We start from the raw sequence: 21,911 nt of genomic DNA on the forward strand, positions 1-21,911 counted from the left end.
CGCAATAGTTAACGTGTATGACCAGAAGAGTGGAGGTTTGACTCCTCCTTGCCTCACGTGCAATTCATAGATTTTCTACCTTACGAAGCTAAGTTTTATCAATGTCTGAAGCCGAAATGAGGTTCGAATTCCTGTTGACGAGGAAAAAAGAATGATTTAAATATTTCATACAGGCAGCTTGTTGTTGTATTTCGGTTCACCGTTCATTTTACGTCTCAGCTGTCAGCAGTCGTTCTCATTTTCTGGAATAGTATGTTACAGACCACCAAAAGCTGTCTTGTGTTAGAAAAAAAACATGTCGTTCGGGCTGGGGAGCTGATGAGAATAAATGGCAGATGTGGCTAACTGTAAGCATTGCTGTCAGTTTCCCTGTTGGTCTCGTGTGAAGTTTCATTGCTTTCTCGGCCAGGGAATGGCAGAATACGTGACCCTGTTGATCGTTAATCGTTATTTACATTTATTTCCGTTTTAAGTAAATACGGTCTAATGGTTAGAAGTAGAATTGCGTCATGAACTGTACGAATTATTCCAGTAGGTGTTCCAGTTCAACACCAGGAGATCAACTGTAATTTCTTGATGCATAATCAGTATAAACTAAAAACAGTCGAGGTATCAGGAAAAGTGAAGGACAATAGTGGTTTCTGAGAGGTGACTTCAGACCTACTGCAGCCGGTGTCAGTCTTGGTGCTGAAGACTGGTTTTTACTGTTTACTGTGGCACACAGATTACTATGAATACTTCAGATAAAATTACTCCCTCTCGTTTAATTTTGTTAGAGGGGAATGATATTTTTACTTGCTTGCAGGTTAGTTATGCAGTTTATATTGAGAGTATAAGACTTGGGAGCAAAAGTAACCCATTCAAACCACCGAACAAGATCCACAATTCAGTATGAGCATGGGTGATCGAATAATACTCAACTCCACTATCCTGTTTATTTTTTTTCCCTCATAGCCCTTCAGTTCCTAACTGATTTTAAATAAAAAAGTGTATATTGTATCCTTTTTTATAGTTAACGACAGAACATCTACAGACCACTGCAGTAAAGAACTCCACAGATTCACAACTCTCAAAAAGGAGAAATTCCTCCTCATCTCTCTCATATCTGTACGACCGTATACTGAGAGTCTGCCTTCTGGTCTAAGGCTATCACAGAAGAGAAGACAGCCTCTGGACATCAAAGATGTCAAGCCCCCTAAGGATTCTGTGTGTTTCAATGCGGAGCGGTGTTTATGTTGTAATGCGTCCAATATTCAGGAGCAACTGAATGCTCTGGAACAGAGGAACATGACTTTGACCTTTTACCTGTACTCGAACTGTCCCTTGAATTTGTATTCAAGCCTGCTGACAAGGTTGGTGCTGTTGTTTTCTGATCAACTGATCTCTACATTGCACACGTCGATTGCCAGCTCTCAGATACCTTCTCCTATTTCCTCCCAGACCATGATCCCACAATGCAACATCAGGCCACCGTCACCAAAAACATTTCATCTGATGACGTTCCCACCACTGCTTCCAATATCGGAGTGTCCCAACAAAGCAAGGATCGCTTCTACCTCCTTATCAATATCTGCAAACAGACTGCCCAGGCAGTCCCATCAATTCCACCTGCTCCTGCCCAACAGAACGTAACTCTCCTCCTTCGACTCGTCTTTTCTCTCCCCTTGTCCAGTCCCTTCCCAGTTACATTTGTAATTACTTCAACGTTTTATGCCAATTTCAGAATTTCCAGTTAGCGACGTCCAACCACCTCCTCTTTACCTTTGAATTGCAATCGCTTAAAATGTCAAATACCCATTATGTCAGTCTCAAGGCTCTCCATTTTCTTTTTGCCTAGTAAAGGGCCTGAACCGTCCACATCAGTCATCACCCTCCTCTGTCCAGAGGAGCAAAACTTTAATTCTGAACAACTTCTATTTAAACTTGCCTCACTTTCTGCAGGTAAAAGCTGTGGCCATGGGTACCCGCAAGGGGGTCATTTATGCCTCTCTGTTTGTAGGATACGTGGAAAATTTCTTCTTACAGTCTTATTCATCTGCCACCCACAGATCTTTCTCTGGTATCTCGATTATGTCATAGCTGCTGTTTCACTCTCTCGTCCATAATTGGAAAAGTTTGTCAATTTCCCTTCAAATTTCCCCACTCTCACTTTTTGATATCTTACTCCTAGTATCCTTTGCATCTATTCTGATAATGAGAACCTCGATAATAATGCCTAAAAACAATCCACCTTCTTCTTTAAACAAGTTTCCCTCGCACAGGGCATGCAGTTGGCTCCGAGTTATCTCCTACACTTCAGCTCCCAACCTCTCTGTCCTCTCCTACGAAAGTGAAATTGTTCCTCCTTGTCCTCATCAACCGTCCCACTAGCATCCACATCCAGAGCATAATCTGCTGTCATTTCCACCACATCCAGCATGATGGCACCACCAGAGAAATATGTTCTTCTCCACTCCTTTGTCAGCTTTCTGCAAGAACGGTTTCATCTGTAATACAAAGTTCCACTTCTCCTTCACTCCCATCGCTCACTGCAGTACCACTGCACTTCCCCATGCAACTGCAGAAGGTGTAACACCTGCCTGTTGACTTCCACATTTCTCAATATCCATGGGCCTAGACAGACCTTCCAGGCTGAAGCAGCAGTTTGCTTGTATTTCACTCAAAATAGTCTACTGCATTCGCTCTTTCCTACATTGGGGAGATGAAATGTAGACTGAGGGGCTGCTTCACGGCATATTTACGTTCTCTCCGCAGATTGAAACAGAGATTGCCATTGTCTGCCACGTCAACACACCACCTTGTTCGTCAGCCGACATCTCTGTCTCAGGCTTGCTGTAATGCACCTGTGATGCTCGGCGCAAATTGCGCGAACAACAGCTCATTTGCTTTTTGAGAACTGTACCACTTTGTGAAATCGATATCGACTTCAACAATTTTTGGGCTTCAGCTCCTTCCCCACGCTTTCACACAATTCCACACACCAGTCCTTGTTATAATGAATAAAAGAATCGTGCAACACGGAAACAAGTCCTTTGGTCCAACTCGTCCACGCTGTACATAGCCCCGAAGTAAACTCGTCCCATCTGCCTGCCCCAGCCCATAAATATCCTTATTCATTTGCTTTTCTACGTGTCTTTTAAGCATTGTAATTGTGCCCACATCTACCACTTCCATTGCTTGACACTAATAGTATTAATTAGAAGCTATTTATTCTCATTGGCTGACTGTTATCTACTCATTTTTCCTTCAACTGCATTTGTCTCTCTTTGGGCTCCATATAAACCTTTAGTTTATTCATATCTTCTGCATTAAAAACAACTGTTTCCTTGCTACTATCAGTTCTGAAGAAGCGTCGCTGAAGCTAAAACATTAATTCTGATTTTTCTTCACAGATATGTCGAGACCTGTCGTGTTCTTCTAGCAATTTCTGTTTTGGTTGCAGTAGACTATGTGATTTGCTCCCAAACGCGTCTAATGATTTCATCTCTAATTCAAAACTATCAGCAACTCTGACGCAGCAGTTCTGTTTTCACTGTTGTCACTGTTAGGATTTCCCAGTCATTTTAACGGTTATAACACGAATAACAAATCGCCCTTCCCTGGACAGAAATCAAATTGAGTTTATGCGCCTGAAAGTCCCGAATCCTAACCACTAGACCGGCAGGGAAGACACCTCCCAGGTTTTCATCCTTTCTTAATGAAACAGCTTTGACCTCTTTATCTCAAATTATTTTCACTGGAGATAGATTTCTCCACCAGACTGATCCATTCGTCGTGTTTTGCCAACATGGGGAAGGCTCTTCAGCCGATATTGTAAGTGCCAGTCATCAACGTCCAACTGTTCTCATCTCAGTTTCCAACATTTGGCCCATAGCCTTGTGCGCTCTGACATATAAAGTGCTCATCTAAATAGTTAATCAATGGTTTGAGGGTTTCAGTGGAAGACAAAAAATAAAACTCCTTCACCCAATGGTAGGAACTATAGGTGATCGCTGCAACAGAAATCCACAATTTCCCTTTTGAAGACTGTTCTGAATGCCCGAAGGTTTTCTCTGAGCTGTTTCTTATATTCCCTAATGTGTTGTTCATATCAGTCTATATATCAGAACGTCCCTGCAAAGCGCTGGGGTCGTTCCATTTTAAATTCTACTAATTACATAAATCTCATTGATTTTTGAGGAGAGTAATAGAAAGAAAATAAATAGAATAGAACAGACTTTAGTGTCAAGTGCAGTTAAAAGCTTGTAATGTCACCGCTGTGACATTACAAAAATCTAGCACAGGAAGACAAAGTTTTAAACAGTATTCTGACCAAGAAAAAAACCCATCTTCAAAATGCACTCAAATTATGGCCCTATAACCTGAGTCCGTGCCAGCCAGGCTTCAGAGCTCGAGGCCTCGCTGCCTCATTGCGCTGTCCTCCGGCCAAAGTCCCACCACCAGAACTCATCTTCTCGATCTGGACTCTATTCGGACTCCCTCTGGCGCCAGTTTCCAGCCTGCGATTTCGCTACCAGGACACGGTTCTAGGAGTTGTCTTCACGACGACTCCAGGCTCACAATAACTCCCACGCCAGGCTCAGATCCACGACTTGCCTCCAGGACATTTCTGTCAGTCTGGCTGGGCTCGGTTTGCCTCCCGTGACCCCCTCCAGGCTTGACTCGACTGTAGAACTTGTCTGTCGGACCGACCTAGCTTCGGACTTGCTCCCGCACCAGGCCCTGCTCGCAACTCGCCTCCGGAACTGTCCTTGTGCCCTGGCACGGTCTCTGACTCGTCTCCCGCTCTCGTCTGGACTGAGGTTCACCTCCTCATTTCTGCATTCCCTTCGGGTAAGTTTAAGAAGTTAAAAATTGATGGCAGAGAGTGGAAGAAAAACTGCAGAATATGGAAGAGAAAAGAAAGAAAAACGAAAAGGAACTGGCCAATCAGAGGAGTTCTGGCTGGATCTTCCTACTGTGCCACCATCTTGCACCAGGTATGCTTCCACTTTGCTTCTGAAGATGGGTCACTGCACTGTAAACGTTGTCTCCGCCTTCCCTCCGCCGTTGCAGTCAGACGAGTTGAGTTTCTCCAGCAATTTCTGCTTTGTTTCAGAATTGTGTAATGTATGGTTCTTTGTATTACGTTAACCTGATGTGCTGTTGTTTAGCAATAGTATGAAACACTTCTTATAGTGTTTTTTTTTAATTGATTTTTCCTCCAGAATCCACACCATCATGAAAAGCTGGAATAGATGGCAGAGAGACGTACAGGCAGTGAAAGACAGCAAGTACGTTAAATTGAACCGAATGACAGACAAGTTCACTGAGAAAGAGAAAGGACAAAGTAATTCTATGCAACTGTCATTGATTGAAGCATAACTGTCATTGGTTCTGACAGGGCAGCAAATCCTGTTCCTGAAAAACTCCGCTCAAGTACTCAATAACTGATGTCTGACCCTGAAATGGGGTAAAATATACAAAAAAAAGCCTTCTGGTTTATTTTTCTATTGTAATCTCATCCTAACATCATGTGCTTCCCATGATTTTCCTCATATTAACGGTCTTCCTGTCTGCTGAGTCTGCGATCAAACAGTATAATCAACCAGGGATTATGCGTTCTCTCTAAGTTTTCGATCATGTTGAATTTGTGTTTCGGGATTGGGTGATCAGGATTCAGTGTCTCAGGACTCACCTAAATTCATGTTTCTAGAAGCTCAGAGCATCATAATCGAGTGCCGTTGCACACAACTCTTCTTTCCGGTGCACAATATAGATCGGGAAATCTCTAAGATACTTCCTGAAGATGTATGTCACGGGGGTTGAAGAGAAATCTTCAGATATAGCTGTCAGGTTTCTCTGCTGAATAAAACAAGCACAAAAGTCAAAACGGTTGCTGTACATATCTTCGGCAACCTTCTATCTGACCGTGTGTTGCATTTCTGTGGCATGAAGCGCACATTAATGCACCGACATGTCAATCATTTCCAAACACATTCCCCCCTCCCCACTACGAGTTCCAGTAGTGTCCAGCAGAGGGTGCACTCAAACTAATAAACAGAGGCAATAATTTCACCTCCACAGAGACCTTCTTCGAAAAATCATAGAATCCCTACAGCGTGGATGCAGGTCTTTCAGTCCATCGGAGTGCTCACCCATCCTCTGAATAGTATCCCAAAACACACCCTGTCCCCGTGTTTTCCAGCCAAATCCGTATCGCCTCTACATCCCTGGACACTATGGTGAATTTGGCATTCCCAATCCACCTAACCTGCACATCTTTGGACAGTGGGAAAAACAGGAACACCCATAGGAAACCGTGAGAATGGCCTGCTCCACACAGTCACCCCAGGCTGGAATCGTACCCGGCCTACTAGCTCTGTGAGGGAGCACCGAGTTACCACAGCACAGAAAACGCATAACAACCAATACAACCAAAAAGGAAAGTTGTTGCTGACTGATGGACTAGTATTATTTTATTCCAACTCGTATGTTCACTGAAATCAGCATTTGTAAATATATACATAGAATACAAATCATACATTCGCTGCAGTGTTGAAGCAGGCCATTCATCCCATCATGTCGACAACAACTCTCCGAAGAGCACCCAACGAGAGACAATCCCGTTCCTGTAACCCTATATTTCCCACGGTTAGTCCACCTAGCCTCCACAACACTGGACATTAAGGGACAATTTATCATGATACATCCAAATAACTTGTAGGTCTTTCGACTATAGGAGCAAAGCGGCACAATTGGAGGAAACCCACGCAGACAAATGCTGAATATCTAAAGTTCACACATATTTGATCACTTTTTTTTGTCTCTTAAAGTAATTTATCTGCATGTCTTTAATATTGGGCAACCTTTCGAAATTTCCACTGTCAGTTTCATGGGACGTTGTAGTGTAGTGTGTTTATCGTTTTTATTCGATGAAAGTGTATTGCTAATTCATCCACAGTGGATGCATAATGAGCATACTTCCTAAAGGATTGATTTTGATCATTAAAACAACCCCGAAGCATAGAACACCCGAACGTCAAATGTTCTTCAGGATGTTAGTTCAACATTGGCATGTGTTCTGTGCAGGAAGAATCCTGGACAATCATTCCCAGATCCCACCAAAAAGACTCCCATACATAGAGAGCGGATAATTTCCACTGGCTGTGGTCTTTCAGTGTGTCAGCTCCATTTTGTACTTGAGGTTCACAAATGCCGTCCACTCAACAGCCGTGTGTCTCTGAAGAAAATGACAAAACTCACATTGTGTCTCTCTGGTGGGAAGCCGATCAAAGCCAAATCTACCAACAAATTCGGACTGATTAGTCACTGTGTACAAATTAACTGAGGATCTTCATTGGCAGTGCACCTCTATTTCTTTGAGTTACATATTTCAGATTAAAGAGCAGACTGTCAGTTTTATTAAATACCAGCCGGCCTATATTTATCCTTCTTTTTCTCTGAACACCAGAATGTGGAGGCAATGTCAGAAACATCGACTTTTAAGGCGAAAGTGACAGGCAAACAATCATATACAGTGTTTGTAGCTGCTTGCTGTGAAGGAAATGACATCAGATACCTCTCAGCAAATGATCTCAAACTTCTCTCCCTCTCTTACTTGATACTGTGCACATTTATGTAGCGCAAACAAATCCCCAGGAATCAGAGCAGCAGCGATGCAGTTCTCAATTTTCACAGTGATCTCGTTGACTTTCATTGTCGGTAAGAAGTTTTACATTGAAGGAAAGAGTTCAATTTTATAAACACTTAGTGTGAACCAAACGGGTATTCTTTTCAATACATTTTAGACATTGGTTGCATTACACTTGAGCTGTTGTGAACCGATTTACTATATGTCTTGAAAGATGAAGAAGAAAGGGACACAAAGCGTAAAAAGAGTAATAAGAGTAATGATCCCAGTATTATAAGACAATCACTGTCGAAACATACGATCCAATTTGCGATGTTTCATAAGAGTCAGAATAATGATCCAAAACAAAATTTAAGGGAATCCTGTTTTCGCTTTAGATTATGGAACTCACTGGCGCAAGGGTTGTTAGAATCGGACTATAACATTATGAAGGGGACGTCAGCTAAACAGATGAAGACGAGATGGAAAGATGGACATACAGCTAAAATTAGAACACGGGATTACATGGATTCTCGTGTGGATTGCTAGCACGGATAGTGGCCAGTTTTTCTGAATTAGATTTTATGTCCAAAAGAAAAAAAAGGAAACAAAAATTGCTTGGGGAACTCCAAACGTCTGGTAGCATCATGGACAGAAACATAATTAAAGCAACTTCTGGTCCTCTCAGCCATTTTCAGAACTGAGTTCGTTGGCAAACGGTTCCCTTCTGTTTCATTTTCATTTTCATATTTAAATTCTTGTCTAATATTATGTCGCAGTATTGTGAGTTTTTTCTAACCGTCAGTTCGAACGTTCATCTGAAACTTTAGTCACTCATTCCAGCTTTCTTTAACCTTGTTTTCCAGATCTAAGTGATGGAGTTTCTGTTACTCAGCTGGAGCCCTCACTCACACAAACAGAGGCAGAAGAAGTCACTTTAACCTGCACATACACCGGGACTGTTTATTACTTGTCTTGGTACCGCCAGTACCCCGGCAGAGAGCCCGAGCTCGCAGTCCAGAGGTTGGAGAGCGGCGGTGCTGAATTCAAGGCGGATTTTGCTCAGAAGCGGTTTTCTGACACAATCCAGCAGTCAGACAAGTCGTACCGATTGACGATCTTGGAGCTGCTGTTGTCTGACACCGCTGTCTATTACTGTGCAGCGAGCCTCACAGTGATGGGAACGAGCTTAAGGTTCCTACAATAACTGCTGCAGGTTTCTGGGTCACATCTGTTGCCTGTTGAAGACTGTTGCTAGCAGGGCTTCACAAACTGACGCTTCTGTACATTCCTTTTCCGTGAAAACTTCGAGCATAATCCACACAAAAATTATTTAAAATCGTTCAAATGTATTACTGATTCTAACGTTGACAATGACTGTGCAAACAAGCAAACGACTGCTGTTTGTTTAACGAACAGTGCGATTTTGCAACCACCAGGAAGAAAACAAATGCTTCATGTGGAAGTAGATATGTCCTCGTCTGGCAAGTTCAGAAAGACTTCTCTGCAAAGGAACAAGGCGTTTTTACTTGAAATTTCAGTTTAGAGTAGACACTGAAGCCTGCCCAGTGCAAGTCTTCTTAACTGTAACAAACGATTTACAGATCTCTCAATATTAAAAGTACTTACACATATTAATTCCAAGTATATATAGTATTAGCAGGCGCAACGAAAATGTTTCCATGATAGAGCTAGAAGCTAATCAACAAAGATCAATGCGGTTATAATGTAACACAAACCTGTAATACATGCCGAGTGAGCTCCAGGACCTCGAATGGTTATTAGATGATCAGAAACCAGGCCGAAGTCAAAAGCCGCACTGAAAACATATCAGAAAGATTGAAGGTTTTTTTTTAATCTAGATATACCACATAAGGGTATTAGTGCTGTTGCCAATTTAGAATGTGTCCCCCCGTGATCTGTAGTTGTTTCTTTGTGCAACATCTTTGCCGGATGGAAAGAAAATGATATTAAAAGAATAATTATAATCAATGCTACCAAATTATGTTCACATTTTTTAATTCAGAGCAACACATGTAAAGGGAACTTTGCCCTACCCATATTGTATACAAGTGAGCATTTTGCGACTCACAAACTTGCCAGGTAAAAGAATTTCAGCACTTAGGAATGAGTAGATGGCAAGATCCATCATGTTTACAAAGCGAATGGTGGGTCTAAAAAGAGGGATCTAAAGTTGAATAGTCTTAGCTGAGCGCTGATGGTGACTTGAAGCTAAGTTGTTTCAGCTCATTTTGGGAAGATGTTGAGTCATATCCTAAAGCACTGCTGATTGGTTCGTTTCTGACCGGGACACAACACAACACCCAATCAACTCACAACACCTCTTGTTCTGAAGTTACTGACGTCAGAAAACTAGACGCAGAAGCACAGAATGGGAGGTTCAGAAGGCTATCTGGTCCGAGAAACCTGTTCGGCCATTTAACAAGACTCTTTATGAGTTCTGATGCACCCACCCTCCTGCATAATCTCTGAATCCCTTTCCCGTTAAGATCACAACTCTGTATGAAATAAATGTGTGTAAAGAAGCAATGAAACACATAATTGTGGTTTCATATCACACTCACGGGACAGCATGATCATGGTTATGTGGAAAGCACGTGTGATACATAGATCGACAGTCAACAACGCATGGTTTAATGCATTGGGTCTTATCATCTTATATCAGTGACTGAGCTCAGATCAGAGGCAGGCTTAAATAACAGGGAAACTCAGCGGCATTTCCCCCAGTCACAATTGGCTGGTTTCACAGATCTGACGTTAACTGTGGACCACTCACTTACAGTCAAATAATTAAGACAGTTGGCTGTCTGCAATCCATTTCCTGGTTGTTTACCTGTTCCATTGTGCATATACTGGGCATTTGTGAGTCTTCCTCACCATCTTGCTCCTTCTCACATTTTCAGACATTCAGTCTTGTTCTCCTTTTAAGTAGACATTATCAACTGGAAGGATTTGTCATCAAGGAAAAAGAATTCCAAATTATGATGATTCTAAAAGAAAGTAAATTCAACAACTCCCTGTTGAAGGAGAATCCCTCGCCTTCAATAACCCACGGCCGGTTCTATTTTCCTCAAAAAGGATAGACAGTCTGCTCAATATCTGCCTTTTCGATCCCCCTCAGAACCTTACATGCTGCCAGTCTGGTGCCATATTTTGATACATCTTCTAAGGTAGAGGAACTTGACGTTGAATCGAGAGTATAGAAATGGAGAGGATCCCATCTTTGTGGGCCACATATGTACGAATGGCACAGGTGGGTAAAAGAAGGAGGTCATGCACAATCTATCGAAGGTACCAGAAAGAAAATTATGAAGCAGAATGTCAACGGTTATATCGAATCTTTGGTTCATTCCTGAACCACAAGGAACACACACACACAAAAAAAAATCAAGTTGGAGAGATGTGTACTTTGCGGAAAGATTGGTATGGAAATATCAATGGCCATGACGAAAACTGGGGAATGTGTGATTTTCACCGATGAGACAACATTGTTCTGAATGGTGCTGGGACTTTTGCAAATGCGAATGACATAAATAGGAAAGTAGAGAAGATTTGAAATTAAATGTTGTAGGATAATTAATGAAATTTTAGAAAATGTGGCAAAAGAAAGAGTCGAAAAAAATCGTTTTAAATGAGAAAATAACAACCTGGCCTTGACATTAGGATGTAGAGACTACAAATGTAACAAAAAAAGTCAAGAGAAAAGAGTAGAGGATAAACAGAAACTATAAAGTGTTTAGTGCTCTGGATTCGAATGCCCAGTATATGCACAATGGAACAGGTAAACTAAATATGCAAACAAAAATGAACATGCACAATCTAAAACTGTTATAGAGACATCACTTAAAAAAAAAAGGAACGGTTCCCGAATATAGAAGGATACAACAGATTTCGGAAGGTCAGGAGCATAAGAATTGGTGGTGGATTGCAATATCAGTTAATTATACCATAAGCACAATAGATGGAATGATCTAATGAGAACAAACAAAGATGTGGAACACAATTCGGTAGAGAAATTGAATTATAAAGTAAAAAAAGAAATGTGGGTGTTGTGTAGCATCCTTCCCCCACCTCTCCACAGGAAGTAGGTGCAGCATAAAGTAACAAATACTTTTCACATTTGTGAAATTCGAGATAATCACGTGATAATTTAACCCACACTATTACTGTGTCAGACAGCCAAAGATAATCTGGATAAGAAGCACATAGTTTTTTTTTTTCAGTATAGTTCCTTTGAAAATTTTGTTGTGGAGTCAACTGGATAGAGGCTTCAGTAGATATGGCAATTTGCAACCCTATCCAACTAAATAATGACCTCATAATGAAAACACCCATGGATACCAGTGACCATAGGATATTAGTGTTACATTCAAGGTGAAACGACGTCTCTTTATCTTAAACCATGGGTTTTGAGCTATTTCACCTGATTTATGGCAGCATCGCGCTGTCTGCCAGGCAATACATGGAAATCTCGTTGTGGAGTTTTGGTCAGGATCTTTGCAGCAGTCGGTGTTTTTCATGGTATCAGTGCCAGAGTTCAGGGTAGTACCGACTGTTATTTTGGTAACTTTTTGCTTGGTAACTATTAAAGTTGGAGGGAAAACCTTTTCGTAATACCAAAATTATTTATCTCATTCACTCTATCCAAACTGCATCGATGCGGACGATATCAGAACTAGTGTGAATATTTGTGTTCTCGGTTTAGTTTATCGTGTCATCAATTTCCACTTTCATAGTCATACCAACAATTGAACGTTAAACTATTTCCCAAGCTCCAGCAACCAAATGTAATAGTGACACCAAAAATTAGAACTAGCTTCATTGAGATCATTATAATCATCTTACCATTCTTACAGACTTTACATTAGCCATGTGGAGAATGGAGTTTTACAAGTAAGAAATACCTACTAGGTCGTGAGTTAATGATAAGCAAGGGTTAAGAGATGGTTCTGATTGATACTTCTTGAGACTATCATTCTTAAGAGCAGGAAACATCCAGTCAGAGCTGAATTACAGATTCCTGTTTCGTTTTGTTGCTTGTCTAATCAATGACAGGAATGGACCACCAGCAGCTCTCTATCTGAGGAATAATTCAGAACAGATTGCACACAGCAAATGAGAACAGTGGGCTGACCAACTGCAGTATCGAAAGAGAGAAGGTGTGCGATGGCTGTCGATTGCAGCCAGAATTATGGAATGGAAATAGTGACGCCTGGATCTCGACAAGTCTGCCAACAATTTGCACTTTTGCACTGTTAACAGCTGAAGACCAACTGAAGCAGGATTACAGGTGGAGAGGAAGCGTAAAATGACTAGAGTAAAGCAACATCAGCGAGCACAGTAATCATTTAAATTATTGTGCCTGCACCTATTTGAAACACCAATTCCATCAGTTTTCACTCCCGCATTTTCTACAGCCCATTTACTATTCAACTGATGACAGTTTCCTTTCGCAATTTCGCCTGGAATCTTTTCACCTCTTATTTTAGACACTCTGTTTCAGATATTTTAAGGGTTACATTGGGATAAATTTTAAAACGAAATCTTTCATTCAATGATCCTTGTATATAATATTGTTGATTTGATTGTACTCCATCAGGTGCAATCGGCCGAGCAAAAGGACATAGCTTTGAACACAACAGAGCCTAACTGCGACCTTCGTTAGAAAAAAAAACGTGGGTGACCTCATTTTCTTTTCTAGCTGTAAGTCGTTCATTGCAAGTGCAAAACTGGTCTACATATTTTCTAAACAACCTTCAGATGAGGGATTTATCATCTTTGGGCCAGGTGAGACTTTCTGGCTGACAGGTCCAGAAACGGCCCACCCCACTGTTACAGCTGTCTCATTTTTTTCTGAACAACCTTCCTAGAGCTATTACTCACACCTTTACTTGAACCCGGGCCTTCTTACCGAATCGTGCTTTCCGCAACTACCGTACATATATTCTCCTTTGTTGCTATTTTTTATACATTCATGGGGCGAGGACATCGCTAGCTAGACCAGTGTTTATTGCCCATCTCTATTTCCCCAGAAGGCAGTTGAAAGTTATTCATATTGCTTTGGGTCTGGTGTCAAATGTAAACAAGATCAGGTAAGAATGACAGTTTCTTTCCCGATATAACATGAGTGAACCAGATGTATTTTTCTGACAATCAGAAAATGGATTCATAGTATTCATTGTACTCCTAATTCAAGTTTGATTTTTTATACAATTGTGAGATATGAATCCATTACCTAGGTCTCTGGGTTACAGCCCAGCGATAATGCGACGATGCAATCACAGTCCCCACTTCTCGGGATTGGGAACTGTCTGTTAGCTGAAAGTCAATGATTTGAAATGTAACGTAATGACAATCAGACATAAACACCAAGAATAATAAACTCACAGTCTACTCAGCTCCAAACTAAACTCCTGGTAAAGCCGTTTTGTCATGTTTCTGCCCTGTTATGACCATCAATAAATCCGGAACACATTCGTTGATGCATCTAAACTTTATTCAACTGGATACAACCGCAAACAGTGCCTCACTGGTGTCTAATCTGATGGGAGCGCCACAACCAAGAGGCATCTTGAGTTGAGTGAGGTCACAAAACCCCTGATGTACATACCTGCCTGAATTCACAATGTGGCTGCCTTACTTCAGTGAGTGAGCTCTCAATTGGGCTGTACAGATGCAATAAGTGAGGGCACAGCTGACCTGACCCTATGCAGTGTTTGAGGCATCCTACAGTGGGTGAAGTCACAATGAACTTGTGTCCCTGCAGGATGTTGCGTGACTATGGGCATGGCCCGTGCGCTGTTTTGGTGAGCTGATCACCGTGAAGAATGAGTTGAACAAAGTGGGGGTTCGGTGTCTTCGTTGCAACTTGTTCACATTCTATTTTGAAGTACCAACAGGGATGCAATCCAAACGGTTTTTGATCATTCTTGTCTTTATGTTAAGACAGTCTGTCATAGATTGTTTTTATAAGGACATGCTTTAAATTAATTCTTCAACGTTTGATATTGTATTTTATATAATTACCGAGAAATAATTTTCACATAAAGGGCTGCTCTGAAGACTACAGACGCCACATAATTGCTCTTGTGCAAACATGCTTGGACGGATATTGCCAAATAAGTGATACTTTAGTACTCTGAACACACAATTGGACTATCTGCAGATCGAGTAATGCAATCTCTGGAGATCACAGTCCTGGCTGAAGGGTATCTGTGAATTTTGATTACAACAAGAGGAACCTGGATTCAAGCTACATGCAGTGATATCTGCAGAAACCGGTACACCATCCAATAAAGAATTTTACCGAAGCAGTAACATCAGAGGATAAGGACGTTTCAGGACGACGGACAGAGCAGTAGCTGACAACTGAAACAAGTACTGTTATCTCAGCATAAACATTTGGAGTGTGGAAGGTATGGTGGTCTATTCCTGTGGTGTGAACCACAGCACAGATAAAAACTAAAACCCTGGACAACGACTTCTCTGAATCACAACACCTCAAAAATATTTTACATGCGTATTCAGAATGAACTGACATCAAATAATAATCCAAAACAGGGACAGCCTTTACTGACTGGCACATGGCGACATGAATTCTATCCTCAGTTTGATAATATTCAGGTGTTTCTACAAGCTACAAATGGCCCGAACAATACATTGCTTTAAATTTCAAAGTTGCTACGAATCTACGACGCACTGTCAAAGTTCGCAGTTGAAACGTGACAATGCCCTATTCTCGACTGTCACCAACAGGAAGAGAGCCGACGATACGACAATTTCTCTGCAAAAATTAACAGGCCCACAGTCGTCCCTGCTCACTGGTACTGCTCATCGGGCGCTATATTCTTTGCAGGAATTTTCTAAACAACCTCTTCAGAGGCTTTGTCATACAGCCTTAGAGTAGGTGAGCCTTGAATGCAAGCTCCCTGCATTCGGGTCAGAGATGCTGCCAATGAGCAATAAGAGCACTGACACTGGGGCTTTTATTAATGAATCAGAGTATATTTAACTGCTTTGACGGAAAAATTCAAAAGTGTGATTTATCCATACGGGTAGCAATCATTGACTTATGACGATGGGAGCCCTCTGCGCTACCAGTAGCATTTACCAAGAATATCTAGAGCAAGGGTGCAATAAAATGCGTTCTTCTATATAGTAGGTTACTCTCATGATCTTCTCTTCAATCTCTTTTTCATAATTGCAAGACAAATGCCTTATTAAACATGCAGTGAATGCATTTTATATCTCTTCCTGCAACACGTTGCGTTGCAAGCAGTAATATAAATGCCAATCTCAGACATTGACAGCTCCAAATTCTCGAAGGAAATCCGTTTCAATGGCAGCAAGTTGCCGTTGTGAAAGACTAATCTACGCTGTGCTCTGAAATGGCAATGTTGATGCTTTCCTCCTTACGTAGAGGAGGATAGGCATACTAATTCGAAATTTCAAGCTCAGAAGCAATTTCAACTGCAGGAGATTTGCAGATTTCAACTTCACTTTATTACCGCCATCCTTTGCTGACGTGTTAAATCATAGAAAAAGGAAGAAGTTGCCGAATTGTATCTTGCTTTGTGCCTCTGTCCAGAACATACTGCCAACAGAAACATGGATATCACTTACAACTTCATTTCACTTACCGAGTAACTACTTCGGGTGTAACTAGTATCTCATTAAATCTCTCTGAGAAAGCATGTCGGGGTTTACTTTTTACCTCTTACCAGCTCTGATGTAGAGTTATCTTGACATGAAATATTAGCTTGTACACGAATCCGGTCTGAACTCTGTGATTTCCAACGTTATATTTTTCGATACGTTTTACTTACTCGTCAACACTTCAGCTGTGTTATTTGGTAAATTCCAAAATTAAGCTGTAGCATGTATTCTGTTTAGTAGGAAACATGCAATGTCGACATATTGATTTGAAGTGAAGGAACCTATTTGGATCTCTTCTGCTCCAATTTTGATTACTTTTCTTTTCAATATGCGACAGAATCCTTAAGGTAGTTGAAAGCACACATCCGGCGAACATTTAGACAAAAAGTTCCATTCCGAGCCTAGCACACTCATTTCAATTATTTAATTTAAAATACACAGGACTCATAAATCTACTGATAATCCGCAGATGTTCCTCTTCACTACAGCAGGTGCAAGTGAAGATCTAATTCCATAGCAACGCACGCGACATTCATTAAAACAATTTGAATGAATCATAAGATGCGCTGTCTAATTGCAACAGTGAATAATGTGACAACAGTCGCATTTTTTTCCGAAACGTATGTTTAGTCATGATATTTGTAAATGTGTGTGGCAAAACATCTTGACTTGAAAGATAGAGTGTAATAATATTCAACTTGTCTCTGCAAATCATGTTCTACGCTGAGGAGCCAAATTACAATAGTCTCTTACGTATTTGATTCTGTTCAATGATTATCGATGAATGTCTTACACAAAGTATTGTGGATTTCAAATGTGAAACTTCCATTCATTCATCATTTCACACGAGTGTTGAAGAAACATTTAATTCACCGCCCAGGAGCGAATGTTAAGGCAGAAATCTGTAAGCTGGTTGTTTGTGATGCTTGTTCAGATGAATTCTTTAAAATTGCAGACAGAGCAGTGAAGCATTTCACTTATTTTTGCTACTCAATCTGCCATTCCTGTTAATGGGAAGCCGTTATTTCAGAATTAACGGACCGAACAGTAAATTTTACATTGTCACATTGTTAAAAGTTCGCTGGTGAAATGAAATTCCCATGGCAATGGATAAAGGTCACTCTCTGGAGCGATGAGAAGAGAAAATATTGAACTAGTTTATCATAAAAAAAAAATTAAAAGAAATATATGAACTGACTTTCTCAGTTTTATTGTGCGACTGATCCTTCACTGCTAATTTGTTCTTTCAAATGTGAAAGCGCCTTCTGGTGTGCTATAACTGACACTGTCAGGCTAAGTGTTTGTAGAAGCTCTGCCATTACTCTGCATCAGTGTGGCCTTCATGGCACAAAAGTACATGGCGCAGTCAGAGAAGATAGTCTTGTTGATTTCTAACTCGGTAATCTTCGTGGATTAGTAAATGTGAAAGAGAATCTGTCAGACAAATCAGGATTCCTGTTTACAATTTTTGCTGCAATCATATTAACCATGTATTGTGGAGGCTGCCCTGGAAGCTGACTGTACCAGTAAACATAAATGTTGGAATCACTTGTCTTCAAGCTGCAAGTTAGTGTGACATTGACTCCCTCTTTAACCGTCATTTCAGGATCTGGCTGTTCCACTGTGTCTTGCTGACTCCATTCTAATAAAAGAAAAACAAACTTCAAAGTCACGATCATTACCAGTATCGCTTTACTAATAATAACACCTGGGTTGTAAACATCTGTGTCTGTGGAAAATGGAATGTTACTGAGAAATAAACACTTACTGAACATTGTGATAATGATGAGGAGCGCTTCGAGAAGATTCGTCATGGTGCACTCCTTGTTCGTAATTCTGCAGTCCGTAAAAATAGCTGTCCGAGATCCTTGTACAAAGCTGTTTGACTCAATGACTAACAGTGATCTCTCAAATATCTCAGGAAAAGGCAGGCGTGTCAGAGTCAGAGCAGTAAACAGAAGTTGAAGGCGGATCCGCCGCCGACACGGCTCTCAGTGAGCTCGCTGCTCCGTGTGAGAACAGAAGTTGAGCAAATCCACTCAACTGCATCTGGAACTGATGGATGTTGAGAAGCCTTTGACAACCCTGCCGCCTGAGCAACAAAATCACTGAGGAACAAATAGAGTGGGAGGGAATAAATTATCAAGATTTGTATTAAATAGATTGAAGCTATTTGGTCAATTGTGTTTATGCGTCCATGTTATTAGTTTCACATTCCGTAGCTGTGCAAATTTTATTCATTTCTCAGTATCTTTACAATAATGTTCTGAAAATTAATCTATTTCCTCTTAACATCAGGAAACCTACATTATAACAAATTCAACGTGTAGAATAGTGTATGTTTCGCTTTTTTTTTGTCAATTCTCCTGATCCTCTTCCTCAGATTACTAAACTCCATACACGTGAATACAATTTGGTTTGATCAGTTCCACCAAAATAGATTTTAGGGCCAGCAACTCAGTAAATTTTTCGTTAACGATAATTTGGCATGCAGAGAATAATAATATCTTGTCAAAACCTTACATGGTTCATGTGTCTTACCATCTGTTGTTTCAGCAACTCAGTAATACCCTGACTGACGCAGGCCCTCTGATCGCTGGGTGGAACTTCAAATCCAGATTCAAATTTCTTTTATCCACTCGTAATTTCATGTCTCTTTCCCTCTCCTCAACCTGTTTTCAGAAGTCAAGCTCCGATCCAAGATTTTGAAGCTTTTGTACCCGCATGGGCCCAAGCTATGCCTGCCTTTTTGTAGGTTACGGGGAACAATCCCTCTTCCGTACCTACACTGGCCCTAAACCCCACCTCTTCCATCGTTGCATTGATGACTGTATCGGCGCCGCCTCGTGCTCCCACGAGGAACTCGAACAGTTCATCCACTTCACCAATACCTTCCACCCCAACCTTAAGTTCACCTGGACCATTTCTAATACCTCTCTCTCCTTCCTGGGCCTCTCTGTCTCCATCTCCGGCAACCACCTGGAAACCGATATCCATTTCAAGTCCACCAACTCCCACAGCTATCGAGAATACACCTCCTTCCACCCACCTTCCTGCAAAAATGCCATCCCCTATTCCCAATTCCTTTGCCTCCATCGCATCTGCTCCCAGGATGAAGCATTCCACTCCCGTCCATCTCAGTTGTCCTCGTTTTTCAAGGACCGCAACTTCCCCCCCTCAGTGGTCAAGAACGCCCTCGACCGTATCTCCCGCATTTCCCGCGACTCATCCCTCACATCCCCTCCCCGCCATAACAACCAAAACAGAATCCCCCTCGTCTTCACGTACCACCCCACCAACCTTCGGATTCAACGCATCATCGTCCGACACTTCCGCCACCTGCAATCCGACCGCACCACCAAAGACATTTTTCCCTCCCAACCCTTATCTGCTTTCCGGAGGGACCATTCTCTCCGTGACTTCCTTGTCCGCTCCACACTCTCCTCCAGCCCCACCTCACCCGGCACTTTTCCCTGCAACCGCAGGAAGTGCGACACCTGCCCCTACAACTCCTCCCTCACCCCCATCCCAGGCCCGAAGAAGACCTTCCACATCAAGCAGATGTTCACCTGCACATCTGCTATTATGGTATACTGCATCCACTGTTCCCGTTGTGGCCTCCTCTACATCGGGGAAACCAAGCGGAGGCTTGGGGACTGCTCTGCAGAACATCTACCCTCGGTTCGCACCAAACAACTGCACCTCCCAGTCGTGAACCATTTCAACTCTTCCTCCCATTCCGCAGACGACATGTCCATCCTGGGCCTCCTGCAGTGCCACAACGATGCTACCCGAAGGTTGCAGTTACAGCACCTCATATTCTGCTTGGGAACCCTGCAGCCCATTGGTATCAATGTGGACTTCACAAGCTTCTAAATCTCCCCTCCCACTACCGCATCCCAAAACCAGCCCAGCTCGTCCCCGCCTCCCTAACCTGTCCTTCCTCCCACCTATCCCCTCCTCCCACCTCAAGCCCCATCCCCATCTCCTACCTACTAACCTCATCCCGCCCCCTTGACCTGTCCGACCTCCCTGGAATGACCTACCTCCCTCCTACCTCCCCACCTACACTCACCTTTACTGGCTCCAGCCCCGCCTCCTTGACCTGTCTGTCTCCTCTCCACCTATCTTCTCCTTTATCCATCTTTTATCCGCCTCCCCCTCTCTCCCTATTTATTTCAGAACCCCCTTCCCCTCCCCCATTTCTGAAGAAGGGTCTAGGCCCGAATCGTCAGCCTTCCTGCTCCTCTGATGTTGCTTGGCCTGCTGTGTTCATCCAGCTCCACACCTTGGCCTCGTTTTGATTCCTGTTCAGGAATTGGGGAATTATTCTTCTTCTACCAACTCTTAAAGTGACTTCCTGACTTTAAAAACAACGAAGACAGAGCAGCTCTGCAAAAATCAAGAAAGCTTTCATATCACAGATGAAAGCATCACACTGGGCTGGGAGGAACCAATGGAATGGAGTCAAAGAAAAGCATTCTATCTGTCCGCAAGAATCATATTGATTTCTTCGGACTTCTGTTCAATTTTCTCTTCAGGCTTTTAAATTGAAACTCCACGCTAAAGTACATTGAAAACGTCTTGACACCCGAAAATTAAAACATATAGAAATACCCCGAGAGTGAGAAGGGTCTGATGAGTAACAGATACCCAGAGAGGAACAATGTCCCCTGTCTGGCAAAGATTTTGCTCCCTTTACGCCCTCAAATTTTTGATTCTTGAGAATGATTTGAAACGGGAAAACGAATTTAATTTTATGTCCCTGTGAATTCTGGGTGATTCTGCTGGAGCGTCTTTAAAGTCAATGGTAGAAACTAGCACAGGTGATAAGATTTGACATATTGACAGCAACTTCTTTGAGACCTGAAGAGAGTGTCTTAACCGCGCAAAAACTACACTGAATTGAAAACGTGTACAAACGGTACTTATTGATTCTATGACGAAAAGCATTTCTTAGGCTTGAGTTGGAACATCAGTAGCAACTGTTTCATGTGAGCTGAACATCGCTAACGAAAAAAGTGAGTGTCGTTTGAAGAGACTGTACCAATTGTCGCAGTTGTTACAAGTGGATGGCCAAAAGTGTATAACGTTCAGAATAAGGAGGGAGAAGTTGTTTGACTAATTTAATTAAATCGAGTTTTTTTTTTGAAAAGTTGACTTAATATATTTCATGGGGCAGCACCATTGACGTTGTTCGCATGGACTTCAGTAAGTCCTTAAACATGGTATTACATGGGAGACTGGTATAAAAATTAGTAACCCATATGATCCAAAGAGAGTTAGAAAACTGCGTAAAAATTCGTTTTTAATTAGGAGCCAAAGAGTCATAATGGAGGGACAGCAGAAACAAAATAAACCAATTACATGGTCTGATAAAATTAACACCCTATTCAGAGCAGGGAGTGAGTAGATCCACTGATATTCCAACCTGCAGAGGGGCAATCTCTCTCTCTCTCTCACTCACTCTCTCTCTCTCTCTCTCACACTCACTCACACACACACACACACACAAACACACACACCCACACACACACACCACAAGTTCATTGTGGAAATCGAAGGAATCTGGGAAGTGATCCCTGCTGGCAAACGGCTGACACAGTCTCACTGGAGAGACATT

At 41.9% G+C, this 21,911-nt stretch overlaps 1 gene segment (V, D, J or C); it reads left to right on the top strand.

Annotated features, from left to right (window-relative positions):
• The first annotated feature begins 7,646 nt into the window (after positions 1 to 7,646).
• LOC109934710 lies at positions 7,647 to 8,819 on the top strand. The segment is given in 2 exon segments: positions 7,647 to 7,704; positions 8,479 to 8,819. Coding segments are annotated over 2 exon segments (387 nt in total).
• The last annotated feature ends 13,092 nt before the right edge of the window (positions 8,820 to 21,911 follow it).

The sequence above is a fragment of the Rhincodon typus genome, chromosome 42, assembly GCF_021869965.1.
Source record: "Rhincodon typus isolate 14 chromosome 42, sRhiTyp1.1, whole genome shotgun sequence".
NCBI classification, from domain to species: domain Eukaryota; kingdom Metazoa; phylum Chordata; class Chondrichthyes; order Orectolobiformes; family Rhincodontidae; genus Rhincodon; species Rhincodon typus.